This window comes from Carya illinoinensis, chromosome 8 (genome assembly GCF_018687715.1).
Source record: "Carya illinoinensis cultivar Pawnee chromosome 8, C.illinoinensisPawnee_v1, whole genome shotgun sequence".
In the NCBI taxonomy this organism is placed as follows: domain Eukaryota; kingdom Viridiplantae; phylum Streptophyta; class Magnoliopsida; order Fagales; family Juglandaceae; genus Carya; species Carya illinoinensis.
The window spans coordinates 854105-881869 of record NC_056759.1 but is presented as its reverse complement, the minus strand read 5'-3'; the positions used below and the strand labels follow the sequence as shown (position 1 = coordinate 881869).

Sequence of the window (27765 nt, the reverse complement as noted above, 5' to 3'; positions counted from 1 at the left end):
TAATGGAAGAAAGTTAATCACTTTCATAACTTTCTTATTTTTTCCTCTCTTAGTTCTCAACAAAAGATACGTTCTAACTTTGGCATCAGAAGTGTCATAGACACACCCAACCACCACTTCTTCCTCCTTTACAAGCATTCGGAGCGTCATCAGAATTGGTGGTTATCAAACACACCTTAACAGAAGTAGAAACTAAATAAGAGATTTTGTAAACTACCCATGAAGTTCCATTAAAATTAATTTGGTTTCAGGTAAAAATTGTTACTTTGAAATGTTATAGAGAGCAATGCTTCATGAGAATGTGTAAGAATGGGCGGCTTTAGTGATGTTACATGTATGTGTCAGTCATCCAAAATAATGACCCCCGGCTCTGATTTCTCTGTGCTTCCGTTGGGTATGGCATCGTCATTCCTTTCTTCCATTTCCACATCATCCACAGATATATCAGGCAAACTTGCATTTTCTGCCGTTGGACGACTTTGATCTGTAGAAGGTTGAACATTAAGAGGCGACTCACTGTGTATTTTTGCTGGGTCTGAGTCTTGGTCTGGGTTTGACTCCATCAACTTGCCGCTTTCGTTTAGAGGTTCTGTTTCCACATCCACCATCTCTGTTACCACCATGGAAGCAGGGCTGTGGTCATCATGCTGCGTAGATGGTAATCCAGTACCTGAAATGGTGTTCTGTGATTCAACTTGTGATTGTTGCCCCGTATTCATTGGCTGTTCTGAAGTGGGGGGATTCGTCTGTGCAGGAGAAAGAATGCGATTTACGTCTTCATAGATGCTTTCCAACGGCAGGAGTTTCTTTCCCAAGTTGACACTCGTCACAGATTGGTTTGCTAACGATGTCGGAACTGATTCCTGGGCGTTTTCCTCTACAATCTTGCACATCTGCCAAAAATATTGAACAGACGGTAAATAACTGTAACCTGTTGGCTAGCATGTCTTCCAAAAGTGTTCCGCCTCTGCATCATGACTTCTTTATCCCAACAAAAATGCAGCCAATATGCACGAACTGTGATGTAAAATGCGCTCAAGGCAAGGATTTACCTCGTTATAAAGCTGAGCCAATTCCAATCGATCTCGGTCATCATCACAAACAGCAGCAGCAATTTCTTCGGTAGCTGTATAGGCACAATATTAGTCATAACCGAGCCAGATCAAGTGACTCATATCAATCAATAGTAGAAATTAGACATCTTATGATGATGTGAAATTGATCAGGATATGCAACTCTTCCGTGAATTATTTACCACTGAGATTTGTAGCCAAGGACCAGAAAAATGAAAAATGAGCAAATGACCAGCGACAATATTTTAATTTTTTTTTCTTTAAGTGAAACCTGCATTGATATAAAATTCTGCTGGAACTGTTGTTAATGGTAAAAACCATACGATACATGATTCTGAATTTCATATTCTTGAAAAGAGGGGGAAAATCTGATACAATTTACAATATTGATCAGCGATCATTCCAGAACTAAAGTTAAGACTTACTTATTGCTTCTACTTGAGGCGATTGATCAATCACTTGGGTATCAACCTCCACATTGGGACTTGGCATATTTGTAAGCTTAGGTTCATTTTCAGGCTCCTCACTAGCAGTCTCGTTTGGTTTCACATCACCCTGAGGACACAATCAAGGAGAATGAAAACTATCCAAGTCCACAAGCAAGCAAGTGCCATCTCCTTACAAGTGATGAAATACACAATTCATATGCTTAAATTTAGCATAATGTCGCGAGAAATCCTGTTTACTTACTCTTGGAAATGATGACCACATATTTAAAGCCAATATGTAACCAAGGATATCAAAAGCATAGGGCTACCCAAGCTAGTTATTTGCAGGTTCAAACTTAAATACAGTCCATGCTGGTGGAAGAAATGTTTCAGAAACCTCTTTGTGGCATTAAATCCAGTCAATCGGCCAAGGGAGATGTACATAACATAGCAGGGAATCATGGAAAATGTAACTAAGATAAGCAAAGGATTTCAAACATAACTTTGGACGTAGTGACTCAGCAGGTGGAGGTACCTAGATTTTCCAGACTAACTTTTTAGCATTGCAATTTATTCCAAAAAGCATTCAACAAGATAGATGCTTAGAATTGAATAGGACTCGATAATGAATTATTTTTGTCAATTCTGCATGCAAAACAATCTTCTTCTTCTTTTTTGTTTTGTGTGTGTTGGGGGGGGGGGGGGGGGGGGGTTGTCTAAAAAGAGTAAGGGAAATAAAAAGCGCAAGAAAAATTAAAAAGCAACCATGGTCAGACAGAATGAAAACCAATGCCATCTAAGTAAGGCACGATGACCCTGTACGTGAGCTAACACAAGCTAAATAATAAGGGCTTGAGATGATTACAGCACCACTTATTGGTAGGAAGGGTTAGATGAGAGTATGAGGAGGCTAAAAAATAAACTAGATCGAAGTTGTCCCAAGTTCTGAAAAGTTATGGTATGATCACTGTATTTACATTAACAGCACTTCAGAGGACGTGACATCTGTCAAAGCCCAGAGGTAATTGGTTAAGATTCAAAGTACACGAGGACCTTATCAAAGCAAAACACTTTGCGGGAAGGGAAAAGATTCCAAATCTAAAGACAGGCCATGAGGTCAGGAAACTCTTCAAACTCTCAACTGCTGAGACCAACAGGAGATACAATGTTTATTGAACAGCCTGTCTAATCAGGTTGAGCCTGACTCAGATCTGGGTAGTGTTACAAGTACAGTCCATCTCGTTGAATATAGATTTAATTGAAAGAATCTGTCCTGCCTAGCAATGATTGGAAAAATGATATTAAGAACTCTGGCCCACATTCAAGACTGCAGAATGATTTGGGCTTCACCACAACTTGACAACAACGAGGTGGTGGACTGATGCTCAATGATCATCCCTCCATAGGGAATGTGCTTTCTGCCTACCTTTGAGGAGTTATTAATTGTATGCAACAAATAGGGTCTCCAGCAACCAAAAGAAGAGATACCTAAACAGATAATACAACAGGCTAGCTGTCCTTCATTGTTTGGTTGCTTAGGTTAACATCACTTAGCGTTCCTTTGTCTACCAATCCTAAATTGAGGTCAAGTATCTTACCCATGACTACATGCAACATTCATTATCTCATCTATGTTATCTGAATTAATGAATTAATATAACAAGTCCATAAGAAATATTGCAATTGGCATTAACTTTTACCGAGACAATAATATTTTAGGCTAATTTCCTTCAGGCTCCTACAGAATACACATAATAAACCAATATGCAGGTGCGTGAAAAATGTAATTAAACTTACGAAGTATTCTTTCTGGTACTCTGCATTGAGTCCCTTTTCCAAGAGAAGCACCCTTTTCTTGATAAACTCAACCTGTCTTCTCTGCATATCTCTGAAGTATAGTAGTATAGAAGGGTCTTGATGTAGCCGTGCTTGGTTTGAAGCATCAGCAGTTCCAGGTGCAACATCAGTTGCTATATCATTCCCACCACCATTTTCCTTTAACTGGGAGCCAGGCGCTACGGCATTAGCTGTATTTGTACCATTTTGTGATTGGGAAGCAGCTTGTCCTGGGACAGGTAGATTTATGAAGGGGAGATTTAACTCTTGACAAATCACCTCCTGAATCCTCAGATCCTTGTCATCAACAATAGCTTGCCATCTTCCATACCCATGCCTTTTATGAAAGCAAGAAGACGAAAGCAAGTGATAAGTAATTAAACAAATGTCTGTGTGAACTGAGTGTTTTAGCAAAGCTAAATTATCAAGCACTCAATGCAACTTTATCATATTCATTCATTTCTATTATACTTCATCTCCCCAATGTAGGATTTAGTGAGAAGTCACACAGATAATACTAAACATTCATAAACTAACAAACGTGTGCAAATGTGGTCACGTGTGTGCATGGAGTACAGAAAAAAAAAATAAAAAAATAAAGCAACGGCCAAGCACACAAACTATCTATAGCCTACAAATATCCATGGTCTGACAAACGAATTTGGCTAACAATCATGCGGAAGAGATGATGCACACCATACTGACTTTCCCATCTGAGACCTCCCTTTTCAGGCCAATCCCAGTTTGAATTATTTTTTTTTTTTCATAAATAAATAAATTATATTGATCAAAGAATGGCAAAGCCAGTACACAACTCTGATGCCCTAACTTGGTAGGCACATTAGAGGCAAGAAAATCATGAAGGGCTATGCCATTAAAATCCACAGCAATAGCCCAACTACAAAGAGTTCTAAACAGTTTGAAATATAATCAACTTCAAGATGATTGAGCACCTATATCTGCCAATCTATTTTCAACAGCAACATGTAGAATGCATGGTTGAAATCTCATCGGTTCAAGAACCCCAAACTTGAAGCATTCTTTTATAGGTAAATACACTCATGTGATAGGATTTGAACCTATGATCTCATTCTCTACCCCTTGTTTAAGTGGTGAGAAGATGCCATTTGGTCCAATGACCATTGGCAGAAGTAGAAGTTTAATTAGGCCACGCTATTACAAACAACACAGTAGCTTACAAAAAACACTGAATGTAAGAGAAGTCCGGCTAACAATGTTTTGCGATTTAATTTACTAACTATCAAGCCCTTCAAATTGAATATGAAGTATTTCCTAAAATTAACAGAACAACTACTCGTTTCTAGCCAATTATTGCACCACACATAAAAGAGTTCCATACATGCATAGAAAAATAGTTACTCGTACACTTATGCCTGAGTACAAAGTACAAATCACAGTCAATCTCAGAACCTATAAATATGAAGCCTCGTTTGGATTTGAGATGAGAAGAGATGAGATGAAAAATCTGTGAATGGTAGTGAAATGGTGTGAGTAAAGATGTTTTTATGGGGTTTTGGAAAATGAGAGAGAAAAAGTTGAATAAAAATATTATAAAGTTAAAATGTTGTTAGAATATAATTTTTTAATATTATTTTTGTTTTGGGATTTGAGAAAATTTAATTGTTTTTTGTGTTTTGTTTAGAAATTTGGAAAAGTTGTAATGATTAGGTAATGATTAGATAAAAAAGTTGACGATTTGAAATTGAGAAGCATTTGTGTTTTAGTGATGTTTAGATGTTGAGATGAGTCTCATCTCATCTCAACATCCAAACCAGCCCGCCTTACTATACAACTAGGAGATATTATATTACAAAGGAAGGATACAAGCAAACATGCGTAACAGTTTATAAATTATTGCAAATAGTATAAACCAGTAACAGAAACATACTTCAGTACAGCACGCAACAATAACGAATCATGTTCCTCCTTCCAAGATTTTCCACCCTTCAACCCTGGGTACCGAGATATGATGTCCTCTGTGAAAAGTGGAGTGCCTGGATTTTCTGATGAGAACTTCACCTATCATTACACCCAAAAAGAAGGGAAAAAAGAGTTTAGCCTCGAGAAATGTAGAGAATTGGAAGGTAAGCTTTATCAATAGAAATGTACATTTATACATAAAGAATTGAATTGAGTTTCTCCAAAGCCCTGATATGAGATATATCTTCCTTTTTTATTTAACAAATGCCCTGGAATCACACATACTCAACATGCACATCTTCACTTTGTTAGAATTGTTTAAAATATGGGTTGCATCTTCCACAATCTACCCTTCCACATGAAGAACTGATTCAGGATAAGATATGGTCACTTTTTGCGTTCCTCTTCATCATTAATTGTAACAACTTGCACATCTCTACTTTCCTATTCTAATAAATATACATTCAATACATTGCAATTTAGTTCTTCCTGCCCAAGTTAAAACCATGGAGTCAAATTCTCCATTGTAGGTTTGAACTTAAAACTCTGCCCAACACTATCAGACCAAAGAACTATACTAATATATCTACAAGAATGCCCATACTGAGTTAATTCAAACTTAATGCAAAGAAAACAATCTGTAAGATAAGTCTATTGCACATAAAAATTCAATTCTTTCATTTCACCCCTGTTCTCTCACATGCTTAAATGAGGTGCTACGAGAGCCCTCCTATCTCTAGGCTCAGGAACTACTTAGTGAAAACCATTGCTAAGTTGGCCAAATAAAAAAAAAAAAAAATCAATAATACAACTTGCATAATGTAAATTAACAAATCCCAAGCCTTGTGCTTATAGGTATAAGCTTATGCCTCAGGAGATGAGAAAAATCATATCACATAATGACCATTTCCCTAAAAGACAAAACAGGGAAAAGAGACAATCCACATCCATCACTTGGTTGAGTCATACAAGGATCCCTACAATGTACCCCAACTACTAAAATCAACAAAATAAATAAATAAGGATTTAAATGTATAACTCAGAAAAAAAAAAAATTGAACATTTAACCAAGGAAAGAACTAAATACAGCAATATTCTTTTACCAAAACTTACTTTGTCCCTTACTAGCATCAGAACTGCAATCCTAACAAGCACATCTTGTATTCTGAGTCCTTCCTTAGGAACACCATCTATAACCAAGATAAGTAGTAGATAAAAGCTTTAGCAACAGAGCAGACATGGTTACAGACGAAGGAAAACAAAATAAGAAATGGAAGCAGCAGGTTTTTATGACCTGAAAAGGTTGGGGTGTCTGTTATATCTTCAGCAATGTGAGACAAGAAGAGAACCCCATAACTGAAGAAAAAATATAACTAGTATATCAACATACCAATTATCTACTTCAAAGAAAATGCAAAGAGTAAACATACATGCATACATATGCAATTTATCTACCTTATAATATTATTTTAACTTTGTGCCTCAAGATCATAATCAAGTCTAATCATTACAGGCATGTATAATAATATACAGAACTCTTTTTGGCAGTGTGGAAAAGTTTCTAGGGAAACAAGAATCAAACCCAACTGCACTTACATCATGGTATAGTTGAAGTAAATTTATTTATTTTTTATAAGTCTAGTTGGAGTAAATTTATGGCAGCTCAACATTAATGCATAAGAATTAAGACCACTTTTAGCTTCAAATATTCGTTTTACAACATGCCATAAAAGATGTTAGAAAACTTCACTAATGTTGCAGAAAAATGGCATGCTCGAGAGAATCTGAATATATTTAGTGTGGAAAAATCTCCTCAATATATTTAGTGAATCTGAAATGTGATATACAATATTTTGCAATGTGTCAGTTTGATACAATTGCAATTGGAATAAAATGAAATGAACACATATAAACCTATCTAGTCTTTGTTAAATTTTTCATGCTGTACTAAATTGTGTGATTCAACAGTATGGACTTATTATTAAACCTGAACAAAAAAGGTGGAAACAACACATTGGAACGCTTGACACCTCAATCCTTGCCCCTTATTGACTTGATCCCAAAACATTTTTCATATTAGGAAAAAGTAATCAAATTCATAGAACTGGCCCCGTTTGGTTTCACAGATGGTCTTCAACCTATCTCATCTCATCTCATCTCAACATCCAAACATCATTCAAATACAAACACTTTCAATTTCAAATTTTCAGCTTTTTCATCTAATCATTAACTAACCATTACAACTTTTCCAAACTTCCAAACAAAACACAAAAAACAATTCAACATTTTCAAATCCAAAAACAAAAATAATATTAAACAATTATATTCTAAAGATAATTTAATTTTCTAATATTTTTATTCAACCTTTTCTCTCTCCTTTTCCAAAACCCCATAAAACATCTTGACTCAAATTATTTCACAACTATTCACAAACTATCTCACTATATTATTCACAGATTTCTCATCTTATCTCATCAGTATAACCAAACGAGGCCTAAAACAAGTGAATCTTCTGCAAATTGAGTTTATCATTCCAGTAGTTTCTAGAAAACAAGACAAGTGTATTAGCAGTCCTAAAGCAAGTATACTGGCAGTCCTAAAGCACATGTGCATGGTCATCCCATCCTGGAAAGTGTGGAGATAAAATGTTTAAACTTATTGCCCAAACAAGATGACAAAGACAAGGCCACCATAAATTCCAATAACATTTTTTTTTTTTTTTGTAAGTTAAGAAATTATAATGTGATAAATTCCAAAGACATTTTAACTGCAATTCAAGAAGATTAGCAAAAGCTATAAAGAATACTCTTTTATTTCTTCATAGGTCTTCTGCTTCATGCGAGATGCAAACTCCTTCCAGTCAAAATCACCAACCCCAAACCTGTAAATCATTCAAGAGTAAGACATTCGCAAATTGGAAGTGATCAGACTTACATATGCCATTCCAAGAAGTTTCAGTTTCTTGCAATAACATACTCAACAATTCTACAAATTTACATGTGTATGATTTGTGTGTCGTGTGTTTTTCTTTCTTTTCTTTTCTTTTTGTTTTGGCCCCGGGGGGGGGGAGGTGTGGTTTACATCTAACAACTACTGTAAAATTGGTTACAAATGTGAGAGAGAACCTCATCAAAATTTGCACAAATGCTGCCCTCTGATTTTGATTGAAACCTAGCACCCTGAATGATCTACCTTCGCCTTCCATCAAAGGAAGTGGCTCGGTGCCATCCACTGTAAAAGTAATCACAAGGAACAAGGAAGTGGCACTACAGTCAGCACATGCTGACCAAATCGTTGTGATTAGCTTATTGAACAATACTTGTACAAAGAAGTACCACGAGATTTCTTTTTGTAAGGCTTTCTCCCAGAAGGAGCTCCTGTTGTAGTTGTTTCACCATCGGTCAGCTCAGCTTCATAGTTATCATCCTCACCATCAGAGCTCACATCTTCCAAACCAGCTAGGTCATCTTCTTCAACAGATACCATCTGAACAAAATCCCAAAAGCACACACTAATCCCCCCATATCCATGGAGAATTGAGACTGGAATAAGTAACAAAGATGGGAACATTCTCCCAAAAGAAAAGTCATATACAGATCATTTGACATCTTTGAATAAAGATTTTCCTTAGAATATGAGTGCTCCTGTGCATGCAAATACACTACTGTAGCATTCGAAGTATATAACAGACAATATGGAACCAAGTGATTCTAATTGATGTCATAAAGACCAAACCAATACCTGCTTTCGGCTTCTCTTTCCCTTGCCCAAAGCATTGAACTCTTCAATTTTGTGCACTTCATATCTGTCTCTTAACAACTCTTCCCAGTAACTTGATCTTTCTGAATTGCTTGTTGTAGTCTTATTGTCAACAGTTGGCTTCTGTGCTTCCTCCTCTGGTACAGCCTCTGCTTCATCAATATATTCAAAATTTGCCACCTACAAAATATAACACTTTATTTAATTTTTTAGAAAACAAGAAAGAAGCAGAGAATATAATGATGAAATCCTATGCTGTTCCACAAAGCTGTTCAGAAACAATCACAAATTGGATGTTCACATATATTAAAACAATCCCAATGGCGGAAATATTAAATATTTGTATGATATCTAAACATTGGGTGTAGAAGAAAGTCATCTTGCTAGAAATAGAAAGGGATGAAAGAAAATCATGTAGAGTAAGTCCATTAATGTCTATGTGTGCTGTCACGAGAAGCGTATATATTTGTCTGATGAGACCAAAAAGGAACAGATATGAACTAGCACAAGGAAGAATGCCTAAAAAGTATGGAACAATAACTAAAAAGTAACCAGAAGCTATTATCAGACATATGTAATGCAACATAATATTCAAAAGACTCTGAACATATTGATACGAGGATGTCATAATATTTGGGATTCCACAAGCCTTAGCAATAGCACTGCCGAAGCCACACCAATAGCATGCTCTGCTGTTTAGCTAATTTAATGTCACCATTGGATGGTACAATTCCATCCAAACCAGGTCAAATTTATGCATGAAAGTAAAACAATGGTAACCAAAGTGACTTCCATATTTGGATTCTTTCTATATGTAAGCAAGACTGACACTTCCTCCGCCAAGAGTCACTCCTCCTTGCCAACACCACAACCCTATTTTGGTCTTTTCTTTTCTATGTAATCAAAGACAACTGTGTTAAAACATCACACCAAGAAGTACAAATACAAGTATGTCGGACATAGGGAAATAAAGCCCATAACTTAAATACTAGAAGCGCAATGATGTAATGCATATGATACTATAAGATTAGATAAAACCTTAAAGGCTTTTAAAAACCCATCTTCTTCTTCATCATCCAATGTAGCATCATCATCTCCAGCATGTTCACGATCAAGTAATCTGTTACATAAAAAATGTAACAAAAGAATTTTGAGCCCAAATGGTCATGAATCGAATCAAAACGGTAAGAAAAGAACTTACCTATCTATTGCAGCATCATCATAATGAATTTGTCTGGATTTCCCTGCTTCGTCATTCTCATCAGCAAATAACTCCTTTGAGCCATACCTTATGATGTCATCTAACTCTTCCTAAAGTAAAATCAGAATCACTTAGAATTTTCATCATTGTGTATGTAAATACATTTAATCAGATAATTTTAGTTCCTCAGTGCAAACAAACAATCTCTGGCTTGCATTAGACTTCTATCAGAAGTCGTCATTCAAAATAGGGTACTTTTTTGTTTTTATATAAGAAAGACAGTTTTATTAATACGAAAGAAAGTTTTATTAATACGAATGAAATAGGTGATTGATGCCCATTTACACAGGGAGTATACAAAAGAAACACCTAAATACATTCTAAGAAGCAGAAAGCGACAACAGAAAATCATGAGCATTATGCCATTAGCTCCGTTAAACAAAAGCAGAAAACCAGAGCAATAATGTGTTCACAAAAAAATTTCGTAGTTCCTCCAAAGTTCGCTCCTTATAATTAAAACACTGATCATTCCTTTCCATCCAACATTAAAAATTAGGTACTTGAAGCATACAGCACACCCTAAATAAAACTATGCACATATAAAGAAGAATCAACCAGTAAAATCAATTTTAACAGATGGGCTTGTCACCATTCAGCAGATTTATACCTCTATAACAACATGTCGTGATAGCATGTATCACAGTTTCTTTTTCACACTTGTCACACTTTGGAATTGATTCTTGCAATTGAGAATCCGCTTTTCAAGTTTAAATTATAGTCATATAACATGCTACTCACCACTGAAAAAAGTTGATCTGACTAGATGGGAGTTTTTTCTTAGAAAAATCTATCATGACTGGTTTTAAGGAAGATCAAGTGATCGACAATTACATTCTACTTTTCAAACTGCTAATCCAAAGGCTGGGCTGCACAATCTCCAGTACAAACCTCTTGAGATACTAGCATCCAGAGATATTTCTTGAAGGGGAATGAAAAGTACACAAAAACCAGTTGATCAGGATTCAGTACACCAAAAGTAGTGAAACTGTAATATTCCTGATTCTTGCAGCATCTTTTGGACAACCATTGTTTTCTAGTCATCTAGCATGTATACGTCGAAGTAACTTCATTTTCTCTGGTCTTCACTTGAAGGAGCCACTTTGAGGAAAAGCATTGCCCCCTTTATATAACAAGGATATATCTCATGGTTGCACAATGACTAGGGATAGCAACAGAGAGATTTGGCCAGATTCCCAGTTCCCACTGGAATTAATAGTGTGCTAACAGATCCAGCCCAAACCATGACCTGCAATATTCCTAATAGCAGGAAACTGTAACCCTAACCCAGCCCTCAACCCATCTAATCCATCTAGTTCGTTTAAATTTCATGATTTACCTATTTCAAATTACACTTATGTACAAAGAAAATAAAAATCAAAGACAAGCCTGAAATATTATAAAAACAAGCATCAAGGCCACAAAAATTTGGATAATTATGAATATTTCTACCATGGCAGAGTACTCGAAACATGTCAACAAAGCTTATCAAAAAACAACACTACCATAAATAGAGAGATTGAAAAACTTGGAAGATTTCAAAACCAATAAGGAAAAAATATATATTGCTGACAATGGCATACCTTTTACAGAATATAACAACAGCATTAGTATCTAAAAGAACATCATTTACCTGGTTAATGTTTTGAGCCTTCAGCCTCCCAACAACGAGATGTTCTAACACCATTTTCTTCTTAGTCATTTGCATCATCCTTTCTTCAATGGTTCCTCGTGTTACGAGCCTATAAATCATCACCTGCAGCACCAAAGCAAACTCAACCTTAAAGCAAGCAAAGGACCACAATAATAATTTGTCGTAACAATATTGAGGAATGATATCAACCTTGTTAGTTTGCCCAAGTCGATGAGCTCTAGCCATAGCTTGTAGATCGGCATGGGGATTCCAATCACTGCAAAACGATAAGGTTTTTTGGTGAATGAAAAAATGCTTGACAAATAAAATAGAGAAGTTATCTCACACATATTAGAACAACATATGACACATCTTTTTCTTTCAAATAAATCTAAATCTAAATCTAAAAGTGCAAACTCATTTTCAGTACCGAGATAAATGAAGAGTTACCACCATCATTTATTACCCTGAGGATAACACTAACTCTGTTGCTGCCAACGATGAAGCCTAAGGGGAGCCCTCCCTCCCTCCCTCTCTTAACAGCATACAATGTAAACCACTAAAATCTGAATTAAGTGGCTATGCAGTCTTTGAAATAGCATTAGAGAGATCCAATGACAGGGCACAATCAAAACCAACCCATTGCCATGTCAATGCTACAATGACTACCTAGAAGAAACTCGGCTATCAGGATGTAGTCAATACAACATTAAGAAACAAGACACCACATAATAGAGCTCTAGCCCCTGCACAATGCTAGAATGACCCACCATCCTATGGCCCAAGTAGCATCACTATATGAAGAAGTGATTCAGACCGTGTAAAGCACATAATCTCATAATCTTTTGAACTGATTCAAACCTAGTGAAATTTGTGACTTCAGGAAGCACCTCTGCATGCCACATTTATTTCCAAGGAAACTCTTCATGTGTAAAAGAGCACACTTCCATATCCACCATAGAGCCTCCATCTCATCATACCAGTATCGGAATCTAGTCACTGGAATACAGAGATAATTACTCTAAACAACATCTTTAATTTGCATTAGGCCGCTTGCACCTTTACAACAATTATAGCTAGAACTAACATTCCATAGTTTCAATCATGGCATCGCTGAACCCAAAACCCCTTCCCATGCAATCATCAAATTCCACCATATAGAAAACCACGATGCGTGGAAAATTACTAGTTCAGCCATTCATTAAATGCATCTTCACTGTCTTCATAAACTCTAGGTTCACAGAACCATGACTTTATATCCCTTTGAAGCAACCAAAGAGTTTATTACTTCACACACAAAAAAATATCAACAATTGATTAATGATTATCAATTAGTAATCCAGAAATCAAACGCCAGTAGTAGGTCCATCACAGCTATAATATTTTAAAAGAAAAGGGAAGACATGTCAGAGAGTAAGATTTTTACCTATCATATATGATAACTGTATCAGCAGTTGCAAGGTTTATTCCCAAGCCTCCAGCTCTGGTCGAGAGCAAAAAACAAAACCTGGATGAATTCTTGGCATTAAATCGGTCTATTCTAATTTGTCTTTCAGCTCCACCAACTTTGCCATCTATCCGCTCATACATCCATTTCTGACCCCATAGAAAAAGTATGAAGCAACATTAAACAACTTATATAAAATGTTTCTGTGTAATATAATTAATTCCAACTAAATGCATACATAAAAGTACGCAGGCAAGATAATGTTGAATGTAAACCTTATAAGTGCAGTAATCTTCGAGCAAGTCCAGCATGTGTTGAAATTGTGAATATATGAGAACTCTATGACCTTGCTCTTTCAGCTTCACCATCATTTTGTCCAACAATTGCAACTTCCCTGATGATTCCAGGAGCTGTCTGTAAAACAAAAAAAGAAAAGTAGAAGCAAAAAACAGAGGAACATTGTTATAGCTTACTAAGAAAAAATTATGGTAGATACAATCTGGCACATAAAAATCAGAACAAATTCACTGTATCTATTGCCAAACAATCCTGCCGTCCTCATTGAATATAGATGGCAATATTGATAGGAAGTACATAATTACTTGAAAGATTCTTTTGTATCTTCTATATCAGGTTCAACTCCTTCTAACATATAAGGGTGACAGCAGAGCTTTCGCAATTCCATAACCACATTGATTAGAGAAATCTGAAACAGGTATTCAACCACAGTAACATGTTAGATCAAAAATAAAATGAAAAGCTATTAAAATATTAAACAAGCAACCCTACCTGTGCACCACCACGTCGAGTTAGTATCTGATAGTTCCGAGTCAGAATTGCTTTATAGTATTCTTTCTGTTTGTTACTCAGTTCAACACGTAAAATAAGTTCCTTTTTAGGAGGAAGTTCCTTCATTACATCTTTTTTTACTCCTGCAATAGCATACAACATTTACAGCCACATCTTCAGTAATGTAATATAATTTCAAAAGGTTAGAGGTGAATTAAGATAAATCTCCTCTTACACCGTAAAAACTTGGGTTTGAATTTTTTATTTTTTATTTTTTTTATTTTTATGACACCCAACCTCTTCAAGGCAGGATCCTTTTGACCCACCCTTAGGGAGTGAGCCCTAGATACACAACCCCACCATCAAAATGTATATGACGGTAATGAACTAAATGAAGTCCGAGGATTGGGGAGGATGTCCTTCCCCTAAAAAGGAAATTTGAGTTCAAGGTAAACCAAAAGTATCATACAGAAGAGAAGATTACTCTAATCACTTAATTTTTCGTAACTTCTTAAGCAGAACATGATAACTTCTAAAGGGTGCTATGTTGAAGTGTTTTCAGCAATTATTGCCACAATAGAGTTTGTAACAACATTAATAATAATTGAGAGCAAACATTAACTTCATTTAGGTTCAATAACTTCTTAAGCGGATGGATGCATTAGAATTTATCTATATTTTTTTTTCTAGATTTTCTCTCCGTACACACCCCCTCGTCCCTGCATGCATGCTACCAGCCTCCACTCCGGCGCCCTTCACCGGAGTTGATTCCCCCTCACTTTCTGTTACCCACTCTCCCCCACCCTTTTCCCCTTCCTTATACTTCCTTCCTTCTACTACTACCCAACTGTGATGGAAAGTAGTAGGCAATTCACTATGGAATCTTCTCAAAGATGAATGTCAACTGTTATCGTATTCTTGAGAAGAACATACGTATGGCTACTTTCCTCCTCATCAATGGAGCGGCAGCTTCATGGGTGGTTAAAATGGTAGTGGAAGCCACCTAGACTAGGTGGCGCGAAAATTTCTTCAAAAAGATGAGGACTGGAAACGGGGTCCTCACTCTTCATCTCCTTAGCAATACTAGGGGCTATTATCTTCATTTGGAGGAGTTCACCAATGCCAAGAGAATAGGTTCTTTAATCATCCCTGAAGGTGTCAAGAGTTGTGGCTGGGAGGACTTCGCCTACAACCTTAGGAAAGTAGTCGAACGTGTGGTGGTGCACTCAGAGGGTGTGCCGTCGCAGGATGGGAAGTCAGTTTCCTACGCCGCCATCTGGTCCGGCGCTGTGGCAGAGGGCAGCTCTGCCATGGCGTCGATGGAAGAAAAAATTGGTCACTACCCAGTGGACGAGGAGCTTTCTGACAAGGGTACAAAGTTAGGTGAAATCGAAGGGATTTTCTGGGATGTCAAAGCTAAACTTTCGGGTATCCTTTAGGAAGTTGCTTTTTTGATGAAAAAAGTATATATGGGTCTGGGCATTGTGATGGGACTGGGTAGGGAGACCACTGTGTTTACGCCTGCTGCACCCCCGAATGCTTCGGAAGCTCCAAAAGATTTACTTCCCGAAATGGGAAGGCACGTCTCTGCAAGGGCAAAGAAAGAAGTTTATTTTAAGCCCTCATCAAGCACCGGGCCAAAAGGGCCTTTGGTATGCATTGGGCCCAATGGGCCTTTGAAGCCTCCAAGGGCTGAAAGCCCTCACTCAACAGCACGGGCAATAAGCCCTCTGCTTTCTCACTCCCAGGCTGGGCCTTCCACTCGGATTGGGCATACAACCCAGCAGCCCAACTCCCATCACACCCCAGCCCAACACCCTGGCAGCCCTAAAACTCGACTCGGTAGCTCCCCCACAAGCTCGACCAGCCAAACCTAGTCAACATCCTCGCTGGCAGCACAGACAGCGCCGACGGCCCCCGTCAAACCTTCTGGCAACAACAACACAAGGCTTTTGGGCACAACGGCGTCACACAAGTCTTCGGCAGAGACGTCTGGAGAGGAAATTGATGCCACCGTCGTTTCTCAAGCCTCCAAAGGATCGAGGCCATCACAAACAGGGCCGATCTTCCCAACAGAGTCCCTAGGAAGCCACCTGCCTTCACGGGAAGAAGCCTACTCTCTCCCAGTGGTCTGCACAGGCCACTCCTTGACCGAAGCTTCCGTATTTCCTTTAAAGATTCTCTGCACTGTTGAGGAAGAGGAAGATCTACGCTCTGAAAAGGAGGAAGAAGAGGAGGGTGATTGTGGGTCAGGTCAACTAGTGCCTATCACGAAAATGGGAAACGAAGGGGATGATCCTAGTCCCATTTGTTCTCTACCCCCCAGCACTACCGTGGTCTGACCCACAAACAGATTGGGTGCTGAAGAAGATAGAAGACATTCGGCATTGTGCAGGGATCTCTTGCATCGGCTTCGAGGATCAACTGACAGCTCTTTTCACAGCTATTGCAGTGGAGCAGTCACACATTCACCGTTCCGCCACCAAAAGAGAAAGGGAATTAAAGAGACTCTCATACTCTGTAAATTATGGCTCTCGGGAAGGAAGCACTGGTAGGGAGAAGATTGTCGATAGGTTGAACCTAGGGGATCCATGAAGCCCAAGATCCTCTCATGGAATGTTCGGGGTTTAAATAACCCGAACAAACGCCTTAAAGTGAAGAACTTAATCCGGGATTGGAAGGCTAACATCGTTTGTTTACAGGAGACAAAATTGAAGTTTGTGGACAGGACAATTATTAGAAGCTTATGGAATTGCACTTATGCGGGATGGACTAGCTTACCTTCCAAGGGTGCATCAGGGGGTATTATTGTGATATGGGACAAGAGAGCAGTTGATTTGGTGGATGAATCCATTGGCGGGTTCGTGGTTGCATGTTCCTTCAAGTCACTGGAGGACGGGTTTGAATGGGGTTTTGCAGGCGTGTATGGTCCGAAGAATGACAATAGCAGGAAGTTTCTATGGGATGAGATTGTTAGATTGTGCAACTGGTGGGAGGGCCCTTGGTGCATTGGAGGTGATTTCAATACCACTCAGTTCTCGAGTGAACGGTCAGGGGTCACTATTTCGGGGTCAGACATGGGTCACTATTTCGGGGTCAGACATGGCCGACTTCACAACCTTACTCTTTGAGCTGGATTTGATCAACCTTTCCCTAGCAGGGGGCGACTACACATGGTCAAACGGGAGGGCATGGTCTCGCCTAGACAGATTTGTTGTCTCCCCCTCCTGGGAGACACTTTCCCATCCTATGTCAAAAAATGCCTCCCTAGGCTTTGCTTAGATCATTTTTCACTTTTATTGGACTGTGGGAGTCTTCACGAGGAGCGGAGACACTTCAAATTCGAGAATGTGTAGCTGAAGACGGAGGGGTTTATGGACAAAATCAGATCTTGATGGTCCTCCTATAAGATTTCGGGCTCCCCCAGTTTTGTCTTAGCTGGGAAACTTAAAACCTTGAAAAATGATCTGAGGACATGGAACAAGGAAATTTTTGGGAATCTAAACGATCAAGGAGAAAACTTCTTTCAGGAACTACAGAGACTTGAGGACAAAGACGTGACAGGGGCTCTCACAGCGGACGAGAAGGAAAGGAAGACGGTGGTAGTAGTTGAATTGGAAAAAATCACGTTTATGGAGGAGATATCGCAGAGACAAAAATCACAGGCCCTTTGGTTGAAAAAAGGGGACAAGTGCACTAAATTTTTCCATCGTGTTGCCAACTCTCATCGATGAACCAACACCATCGAAGTCCTACACACCGAAGGGAGGATTATCTCTAACAGGGTAGCAATCAAAGAACACATCGTTCACTTTTATGATCAACTTCTTAAAGAGCAACACCCCTAGCGACCTAAGGTAGATGGACTAACTTTCGACTCTATCTATGCACCAAGTGCAGTGTGGTTGGAAAGGCCGTTCGAAGAGGAGGTGGTGTGTATTGTTCTAAAAGGGATGGAAAAAGACAAGGCCCCAGGTCCCGACGGTTTCACAATGGCATTCTTTCAAGCTGTTGACATCGTCAAAGACGATATTATGAAAGTATTTCTTGAATTTCACTCTTTCTTGAAATTTGAGAAAAGTCTCAATGCCTCTTTTATTGCCCTTATTCCAAAAAGGGCAAGGTCAGTTGAGGTGCATGACTTTCGCCCCATCAGCTTGGTGGGTGGGATCTATAAAATCATTTCCAAAGTGTTAGCCCGGCAGATGAGTGCAATTATTGGGAAGATTATATCGAAGTCCCAAAACGCCTTTGTGAAAGGGAGGCAAATTCTTGATTCCGTCCTTATGGCTAACGAATGTCTGGATAGCAAGGTTAAAACTGGCAATCCAGGTATTTTATGCAAGCTAGACATGGAAAAAGCCTTCGATCATGTAAATTGGGACTTCTTGTTGTACATACTTGGCAGGTACGGCTTTGGGGAAAGGTGGTGCCAATGGATGAAACATTGTATCACTACTGTCAGATTTTGTGTCCTGGTGAATGGCACCCCTGAAGGTTTTTTCAAAAGCTCCCGGGGTCTGCGGCAAGGGGACCCTCTATCCCCTCTTCTCTTTATTTTAGTAATGGATGTCCTAAGTAGAATATTGAATGGAATGTTGAAGGGTGGTTTCATCTCGGGCTTCTCAATGGGCGGCTCCACCCATGGGAATCTCTCAGTTTCCCATCTTCTCTTTGTTGATGACACTTTGATTTTTGCGAGCTGGACCCTGGTCAGATTCGCTCCCTAAGGGCTCTTTTGCTATGCTTCAAAGCCGTCTCAGGACTCGAGGTCAATCTTGCAAAATTTGAAATTTTTCAAGTTGGTGCGGTGGATAATCTAAGCGAATTGGCTGGTTTTCTGGGCTGTAAGGTGTCATCCTTGCCTATGAAGTATCTTGGTCTCCCTCACAAATCCAAAATTATGTGGGATGGGGTGGTCGAGAAAATCGAACGCAAACTTGCGAATTGGAAGCGACTCTATCTATCCAAAGGAGGCAGAGTCACTCTTATTAAGAGCACACTTTCTAATCTTCCCACATATTTTCTCTCCCTATTCCCCTTGCCTGCAAATGTGGCGCATAGATTGAAGAAGACCTTTTGTGATTTCTTATGGGGTAGTTCTGAGGATGTGAAAAAATTCCATTTGATCAAATGGGATAAGGTATGCACACCTATGGCTATTGGAGGTTTGGGGCTCCGCAACTTGAGAACTTTCAATAAGGCCCTACTAGGCAAATGGCTATGGAGATACCACAGGAAAAGAGATGCCCTTTGGAAGGAAATAATCAATGGTAAATACGGGAGCCTACGGGGAGGTTGGTGCTCCAATGTAGTAAGAGGGGCTCATGGCATAGGTTTGTGGAAATTCATACGCAATAGTTGGGAAGTTTTTCTTACTAATTGCAGAATGGTGGTAGGACGAGGCAACCAAGTTAGCTTCTGGCACGACACTTGGTGTGGCGAGGTAGCCTTGAAGATCACTTTTCCTTCCCTTTTCAGGATTGCATTCGATAAGGAGGCCACAGTTGCCGACAATATGGACAGCTCCTCTAATTCCACTCATTGGTCAGTAAGATTCACTCAAGCGGCACAAGATTGGGAGTTGGGAGACATGCATGTTACAAGTGTCAAATCCACAAGTTGATGGAGAAGATCATCTGCTTTGGTTGCCAACAAGGAACAAGCGATTCTCAGTGCGTTCCCTCTACAAGGTACTATCGGCACACCCCTCCACTGCATTCCCTTGGAAGTGCATTTGGAGGACTAAGGCTCCTCTAAAAGTTGCCTTCTTCGGTTGGCTAGCATCCCATGGGAGTATTCTGACTATCGACAAACTGAGAAGACATGGCCTCTACCTAACAGATCGGTGCTTCATGTGCAAACACAACAGTGAGACAGCGGATCATCTACTCCTACACTGTGAAGCAGTTACGGTCTTATGGGATGACATCTTCACAAGACTAGGCTTGGCATGGGCAATGCCTAGAAAGGTGATCGAACTGTTGGCATGTTGGAGAGGTGTTCGGGGAAAGGGGCAGATTGCAGACATTTGGAAAATTGTGCCACTTTGTCTAATGTGGTGCACTTGGAACGAAAGGAATAGTCACTGCTTTGAGGATAGGGAGCGTTCACCGGAAGGGTTAAGGGATTTCTTCTACCACACTTTAGTATTATGGGCCTCTTCTATTGTACTGAATGGCACTTCCTTTACTGAACTTCATGCTGCCCTTCGCAGCTCTTAGACTGTAGCTAGGCTCTTTGTATACCCCCTGTGTACTTGGGCCTTGCCCTCTTTATGATTTAATATATATCTTTTTACTTATCAAAAAGAAAACTTCTTAAGCAGAACATGATAACTTCTAAAGGGTGCTATGTTGGAGTGTTTTCAGCAATTATTGCCACAATAGAGTTTGTAAGAACATTAATAATAATTGAGCGCAAACATTAACTTCATTTAGGTTCAATATGGAAACATATTGGCAAAACAGATGAAAAGCGTATGCATTCTGCAATCTAAGAATGCCTGTAAATTTAAAAAAAGAATAATAAGACAGTATTAAAAGCAGTCAAGCTATGTAACAGCACATGCTGGTCACCCAAAAAAAGTTAAGCATGGGTTTTGCTATCACATAGATGATGCATTCTTTGCAACACATACTAAGATACATGGATCAGTTACAGGACCTACATGCTTCCAGAAAAAAAGCTCTGGGGCCTACCGATCCTCCCATCCAGACCCATGCAACAACAGTAACCATTGCAGATAAAAGACAATAGGAAGAATAAAAAATAAATAAAAAATAAAAAATAATTGAAAGATAAAGGGAAAACCAAAAAAAGACTAGAAACTTTGAGTTGAGTTAAAAATTCATATTACATAGCTATCATAAACCATTGCTTTAGCCAATACACCCAATAATGAAACTCATAACAAGGTGATAAAGTGAAATTTTTGTCACTTGAAAGAGTTTAAGAACCATACTTCTAAGGAGATGGGGGGCCAACATTTTATGAAGCCTAGAAATCTGCTCTTCTTGATTGATATCCTTAAACTCTTCCTGGAACTCCTCTAAACTTCCAAACTGCAGAAAATAGAAATCATGAGCAAGAAAACAGTCATGATGTCCATGAATCAATTTCTATAACATACTTTTAAGGAAATGAACACTAACATCCACAGCACGAAACTGCTGTGCTATATACTAACCTTTCCAGCGTCAAGGAAGTGCATAAGCATGAAAAGTTCATCGAGATTATTCTGAAAATGGAAAAGAAGGGTCCCCCCATAAACAGGTTTGTATGAATAACTAAGCCGCATGTAAAAAGCAACTGAAGTCAGAAATAAGCATATTAATGCAAACATAAAAGCTACTAAATAAATAAAACGAAAACAAGTATTATTTTTTTATTCCCTAGAGATGATAATGCACATGCTTTCCGATCAAACATATGCGATAATGACAAATATTCATCTATATAACTTGCATCAAGCAATGAGTGAAAGATAGCATAAACACCAAAAAGAAGAAAAAGATAAATCCAAATTCCAAAGTAATAATATTAATACGATAGCAGACATTTATACTAGGATGAAAAGTCAGCTCCTTGCACATTTTAACCGATAACTCGTGCCCCCCCCCCCCCCCCTCTTCCAATACATGGTGTATTATCATGAGATGAGAACCCAAACTAATAATACTGAATTGATCTTTTTTCTGCCACTCACTTAAAGAACAGGCTGTATGATTAATCACCGTCCTATAGTAAAGTCCATTCTGATGTTTAGTGACTTACAGAAATCACAGCAATGTGGAGAAAACACATCATGCATTCATCCAAGGAGAAATAAAAAACTCATATCGTAGAATTTGATCCCAAAATAATAGCATAATCTGACAATAAACCTGAAGAGGAGTCCCAGTCAAAAGCACTCGATGTCTACTTGAATACTGCTTCAAGGAAGAAAACAATTTTGAATCCTTGTTTTTAAGACGATGACCTTCATCAACAATCTATGAACAGAAATTAGCATTAGGGGAAAAAATACAAAGCACAAATTGAGGACAAGCAAAGAATGCAATGAGTTGGAGATTGTTACCATGCACTCCCACTTGATCGGTTTCAAGGATGCTGAGTCCAAGTTAATCATCTCATACGATGTTAGAAGGACATCAAATTTTATCCTATCTTGCTTGCTTTCAGTAACAACTTGACCAGATTTCTTTTTCTTGATTTTCTTGTGACTTTTGGGAAAGTAAAATTCATATTCCCTAATAACAGCACGAGCTTGGGCAGACCCAACATACATAACCTGCAGAAAGGAAGCTTTAGTTCAGGAAAATATTGACCAGCCAATGAAAATGCTAAATAGACAGATCCAATGTACATACAACGTTCATTTGAGGAGCCCATGTTGCAAATTCACGTTCCCAATTTCGCAGAGTTGAAAGTGGAGCAACCACCAAATGGTGAGAAAGGTTCTCTTCAAAAAGAGAGGCCAAAAAAGCAATACTCTGTATAGTTTTTCCTGCAACCAACAAAGAGATCGCAAAATCCAGTCATGAAGATGCACAGACAGCTCCTCAAAGAGAGGAAGAAAGAAGACTCACCAAGTCCCATCTCATCAGCTAGTATTACATGAGTTTGTTTGGACCAAGAGAAACGTAGGAAGTTCAATCCTTCAAGCTGATATGGATGTAGTGTACCTTCATTTATACCGAAATCCAATCAAGAGTTCACAATTATCAAACCAATAGCATATAGAAAAAGTGAGCCATGTTAGAGAGTATATATCAGACAATATTACCTCCAGAAAGAAAGTCAGGACTGTGTTCATACTGTTGAAATTCTTTCTGCTTCTTCTTTGATTCCATAGCATCTTTTGGGCTGCTTTTCTGCTTACTAGACTTGGTATACCTAGACTGAATTATTTTAAATTTCTCTATTTCTGGCTGAAATGCAGAAATATCTGATTCAAATTCCCAGTAACATTCATCATATGAAAGTTCTTTCCACTTCACAAGATATTCCTTCTCATCATCATCACCTCTGTAGCATTCAGTAAATGACATCAGATTCCAAAATCAGTTCCATTACATGTTCAAACAGATCGAAATGATAAATAGAAAAAATAAAAATAAAAAAACAATTTGATAACAAGCTCATAAGAACCAATTGTGAAGTCACCACTTGTCCCAAAAGCTTAAGCTGATGGAAATATTTAATTATTTATATCATTAACACTTCCCCTCACATGTGGGTCAGACTCTCTCGCAATAAGTGGACCCAACACGTAGAATATTTAATTAATGGAATGAAGTGTAAAGTTAGACTTCGAACTCAAAACTTATGCTCTAATACCATGTGCATCACCACTTATCCCTAAAGCATAAACTGATGGAAATATTAATTATTTATTTCATTAACACCAATCAAGACTAAGAAATGAATTTATGACAGTAAAACCTTCCACCCCATTATTTTGCAGTGTACAAGTCAAGTGATTTGAACTAGTCCACTTTGTGATGCTACGATAAAAAGAAATTTAAAAGTTTTATGATAAAAGTTTTTTTTTATATAGCAAGGTGATTATATCAATGAGCAAAAGGCATTACCCACGTACAGGGGGAGTATACATTAGAAACACCTGAGATGGATGTTAATATATCAATAGAAAATAAATTAAAGGCTTGTCCCAAAAGAAAATTTAAGAACGCAGCAAATAGCAGGCAAACCATATGCCAAATAGTACTAAAACTCTCTAACCACTCACTTTTTTCTTTTTTCCCTACGCTCACTTCAACATGGTACTTTTTTTTAACACTTTGGCATTGATTTTAAACCTTCTAAAAATATTTCAAGCCCTAGAGCATTGGAATTTTGCTCAAACTCAAGTTTAAAGCATTGAACTCAGAGAGCAAAATTGAAGCAAAATTCATCTCATATTATGTATTAACAAAACTTTGAGATGGTTGCACCTGCAAGCAAGAATCCGATCAACTGTAGTCCATTCAGGTCGAATGGCAACAAAGTCTTCCTCAGAGTTATTGTTAGATGCCATTTGACGATGGAAATTGTTTACTTTAGTCTTTAGACGAGGATGTGTCTTAAAAGCTTTTAGGAACTCTTTCTCTGGCACCCTGTATTAAGATTGTATGGCATGTAATTGGAAAGCATCACACTAACAAAAATTCAAGGAAAAAGGTTGAAAAGCACGGCCATACTAGCAATTACATAAATATATATTCCAAATAGCACAAAGAACAACAAGAAAACATAAAAAAAAACATATTCCAGGATTAAAAAGATTTACTAGAAATCAAAGTCCTTTTAGAAGTATTGGTCAACTAAACAAAGTTTTCCCCTAAAAACATATTCTTCGATAATCATTAGCCAGGAAGTTACCAGGTGGAATGCAAATAAGATAATCCTTTCCACTTTACAAGATATTGTTTTACAAAAATTTGCTTTGATCCCAACGTTGAGGCATCACTATCATCAGCAACAGTAGGGCGCATTTCACAGTCCAATATCTTCTCGATATCATTGAGTGGACTAACCTGAAAATAAAGCATGTTCATCAGCAGCTATAACCAACACACAAAATCCATAGTTCGCTTGACAAAAGCAAACAATAGTTCCAGATATGGAATCATACACATTCAGGACACCTCCAGTTGCCAGGAAGAGGAGCTTTAAGAGGAGGAAGTAAGCACTTGGAATGATAAGCATAAGTGCATGTTTCACAACAGAGAAGATTCCCGCTTTCTCCACAAGCTTGACATAAATTCTCCTTCTATGTTTTTTAAAAAAAAAAAAAAAAAAAAAATCAATTGTTAGATTAACAAAATATTTAAAAAAATGCAAAAAAGATAGATAGCCAGAGTAAATAAAATTTTCTATCTATAAGACAGATAAACCGATAAACCATTAGACATGCAATAAAATAACCTGAGAATAACATGACAAATTAAAGCCTTTTCTGTCATGCACCAAAGTAACATGACACGATATTTGCCATCAAATGGCCAAACACTGCCACCCACTTGCTGTCATTGCTATGAAGTTCAAAAGCCCTCAAGCAACAATGAAAATACATGTTTTGAACACATTAAAGCATATCACATAAGTAATCTGGATGAAGCCCAGATTTTCAGGTTACATATGCCACAAACTAAAGGGGGTTGAAAATTTTCCCAGCATCACTTTTTATTATAAAATGCTTAATATCTAAATTGACAAGTTTCATAGAATAAACCCCAGGGTTTGGCTCAAGTGGTAAAGGCTTTGGGCTTGGGGTATGCTCCGCCCAAGTCTAAGGTTCAAATCCACTTGGGTGTAAACAATCTCTAGGAGCTATCGAACTAAGAGATTTTCCCTTTGAATTACCTGATGTGCACTTGCAGGAAACTCCTTACTGAGGGCCTATGCACCCCCGAGATTAGTTGGAACATTGTTTCCGGACACCCGGTGCCAATCAAAAAAAAAAAGTTTCAAAGTATATTTCGATTTAGGATTAATTTTTTTCTCTTAGAAAGAACTTTATTTTGTATACTATAAATATTTTTTTTTTATAAGTAAACGGTAGTGTTAATAATAATAGGCATAGCCCCAGTACACAAGATGGTATACAAGAGATAAGAACCTATCATGTCGCTATAGAAGACGCAAGGATTGTATACTAAATATATTTAGCATTAAAGAAAAAATACTTGAGGTACTTATGAGAACTGATTCTCAAGCACCTCATTTCAGAGGATGCATAACCAAATTTTATGAGCCAACCAAACAATTAAGAAACTCAGTATTGAAGGTGGCAACAATGTTTCATTCTTTGAAATTCATCATCTAGAACAAGTAAACAAGTCCAATAAGGGCGAAGAAAAGAAAAAATAAGCTCTAAAAGAACAAAAACAAAAACAAACCGTATCGCTCCTGACTATCTTTTCAAACTTCTCATGAGCAGTCCCATGTTTTCCAGGCAAAAGATCGGCATCATCATCTGATTCATCAATGTTGTATATTGGCTTCCGGTCTGATCTAGCACGAAGCCTCTCTACCAAGCTACTCATATTCTAGGAGGAAGAAAAACATCTTTTGAATTCAAATCTACTAATGGCAAGTGAATGATTAAAAGAATCTTACAGTTCAGATCATAATAATGCTCTGAAATCAAAAGATATTAATTGGTTTTGACTGACACAAATCAGTCCACAAGCAGTGTATAATGCCTTCAAGTATCCGTGATAATACTTATAAAAAAAAAAGTATCCGTGATAATCGGGATTCCTTAAATATCATATGCCATAAATATATTTCTATCTTCGTGCCCAAATCGGCAGTCAAGCCGGACTTGAAGGTACAACTCCGCTATAAGAATTTTTTGATAGGTATAACGTACAACTCCGCTATAAGAATTATGTAACCAATTTTGCCATATGCTGAAGTTATATTTATTCCTTGCCAATTTCGTAGAGAGATGAAAACACTGACACAGTTACGAGTAAATTAAACAAAGCGTTCAAATCAAATATCTGTCAACGTATCAGAATGTCCCATGCATCATATACATGTACGAGAACAGACTTACTGGAACTGTATCAGTTATAAATAGGAAAACGCACAAGGGCTTATACACGTAGTTGTTGAAAAGATACCCAATAATGAAAAAGGAGAAGATAATGTGAGCATCTATCCTAAATGCATGTGTGCGTATGTAAATATGCATCGCATATACGCAGATCAATGTAATTATATACACATATACATAAAATGTATGTATTTGTGTGGTGTATTTGTTTGTATGCATTTATATGTATCACATAATATATATATATATATATATTTATATTCACTTTATTATACAAATGTATGTGAGCGTGTGTATACACGAATACTTTGTATTTATGTATATCTGTGTTAAGTACGTACGGTTTTGAGATACGGTATTTTGGCCTTCCAGTTAAGGGGATATTCTTTTCTTGAGAGGATATATGCGTATATCATTGGCCCTCCAGTTAAGGGTTTGTATTCTTTTCTTGAGAGGATATATGCGTATATGATATTGCAGGTTTCAGAACAAAGAGGGAATTCATAATTCCTCATTTCGGTTTGGAAATGAAAGATTCCTCACCAAAAAGAAAGAACAAAGTAAAATTGGAAAAAAAAAAACTATAAAAAAAATACGAGCTAAAATCAGAGCAATGCAACCCTAACTTCAAGCCCACACTGAACCTACAAGTAGCAAGCAAAGCGATATGCAAAGGATGAGTTACAGAGGGAACCACATCGCAATTTCAGTAAGCAAGTATCGTATAATGCAAAAAGGGCATTTCCTAGGACGACAGGAAGTTCAAGGTTCATCGACCATTTTCAAGATTTTCTTTCTTTTGTGGATAATTAATCTGAGATTTTTAAGTTAACGGCAGGTGAAGTGTTTAGGACATGGTACTGTAAGAATCGTGGAGAGGAGAGAGGGAATTACCGGAAGTAGCCGGATCTGGGGGCCAAAGTGCGTCCAAAATTTGAAGCACGGACCCAAACCCGGAGTAGGGAGAGGGTTAGAGGGAGCAAAAGGCGGTCCGTCCTGCAGGAGAGAGAGAAGGTGGTGCTAACCTCAC

General features: G+C 37.9%; 1 protein-coding gene across 1 annotated transcript; it reads right to left on the bottom strand.

The window, feature by feature from the left end:
* Positions 1-27765, bottom strand: LOC122318991 (CHD3-type chromatin-remodeling factor PICKLE). Its single transcript, XM_043136826.1, has 31 exons — positions 27630-27765; positions 26071-26220; positions 24804-24941; positions 24551-24705; positions 24124-24285; positions 22953-23194; positions 22756-22851; positions 22537-22673; positions 22245-22457; positions 22051-22158; positions 21354-21404; positions 21129-21228; positions 14165-14307; positions 13978-14081; positions 13651-13789; positions 13355-13524; positions 12139-12205; positions 11929-12051; positions 10239-10348; positions 10076-10157; positions 9020-9217; positions 8614-8764; positions 8404-8509; positions 8085-8159; positions 6573-6634; positions 6392-6468; positions 5247-5377; positions 3299-3674; positions 1499-1628; positions 1053-1126; positions 1-893 (listed from the first exon to the last, which is right to left on the bottom strand). The coding sequence occupies exons 2-31, from the start codon at positions 26215-26217 to the stop codon at positions 342-344; spliced, it is 4419 nt and encodes a 1472-aa protein (XP_042992760.1). The 5' UTR covers positions 26218-26220; positions 27630-27765; the 3' UTR covers positions 1-341.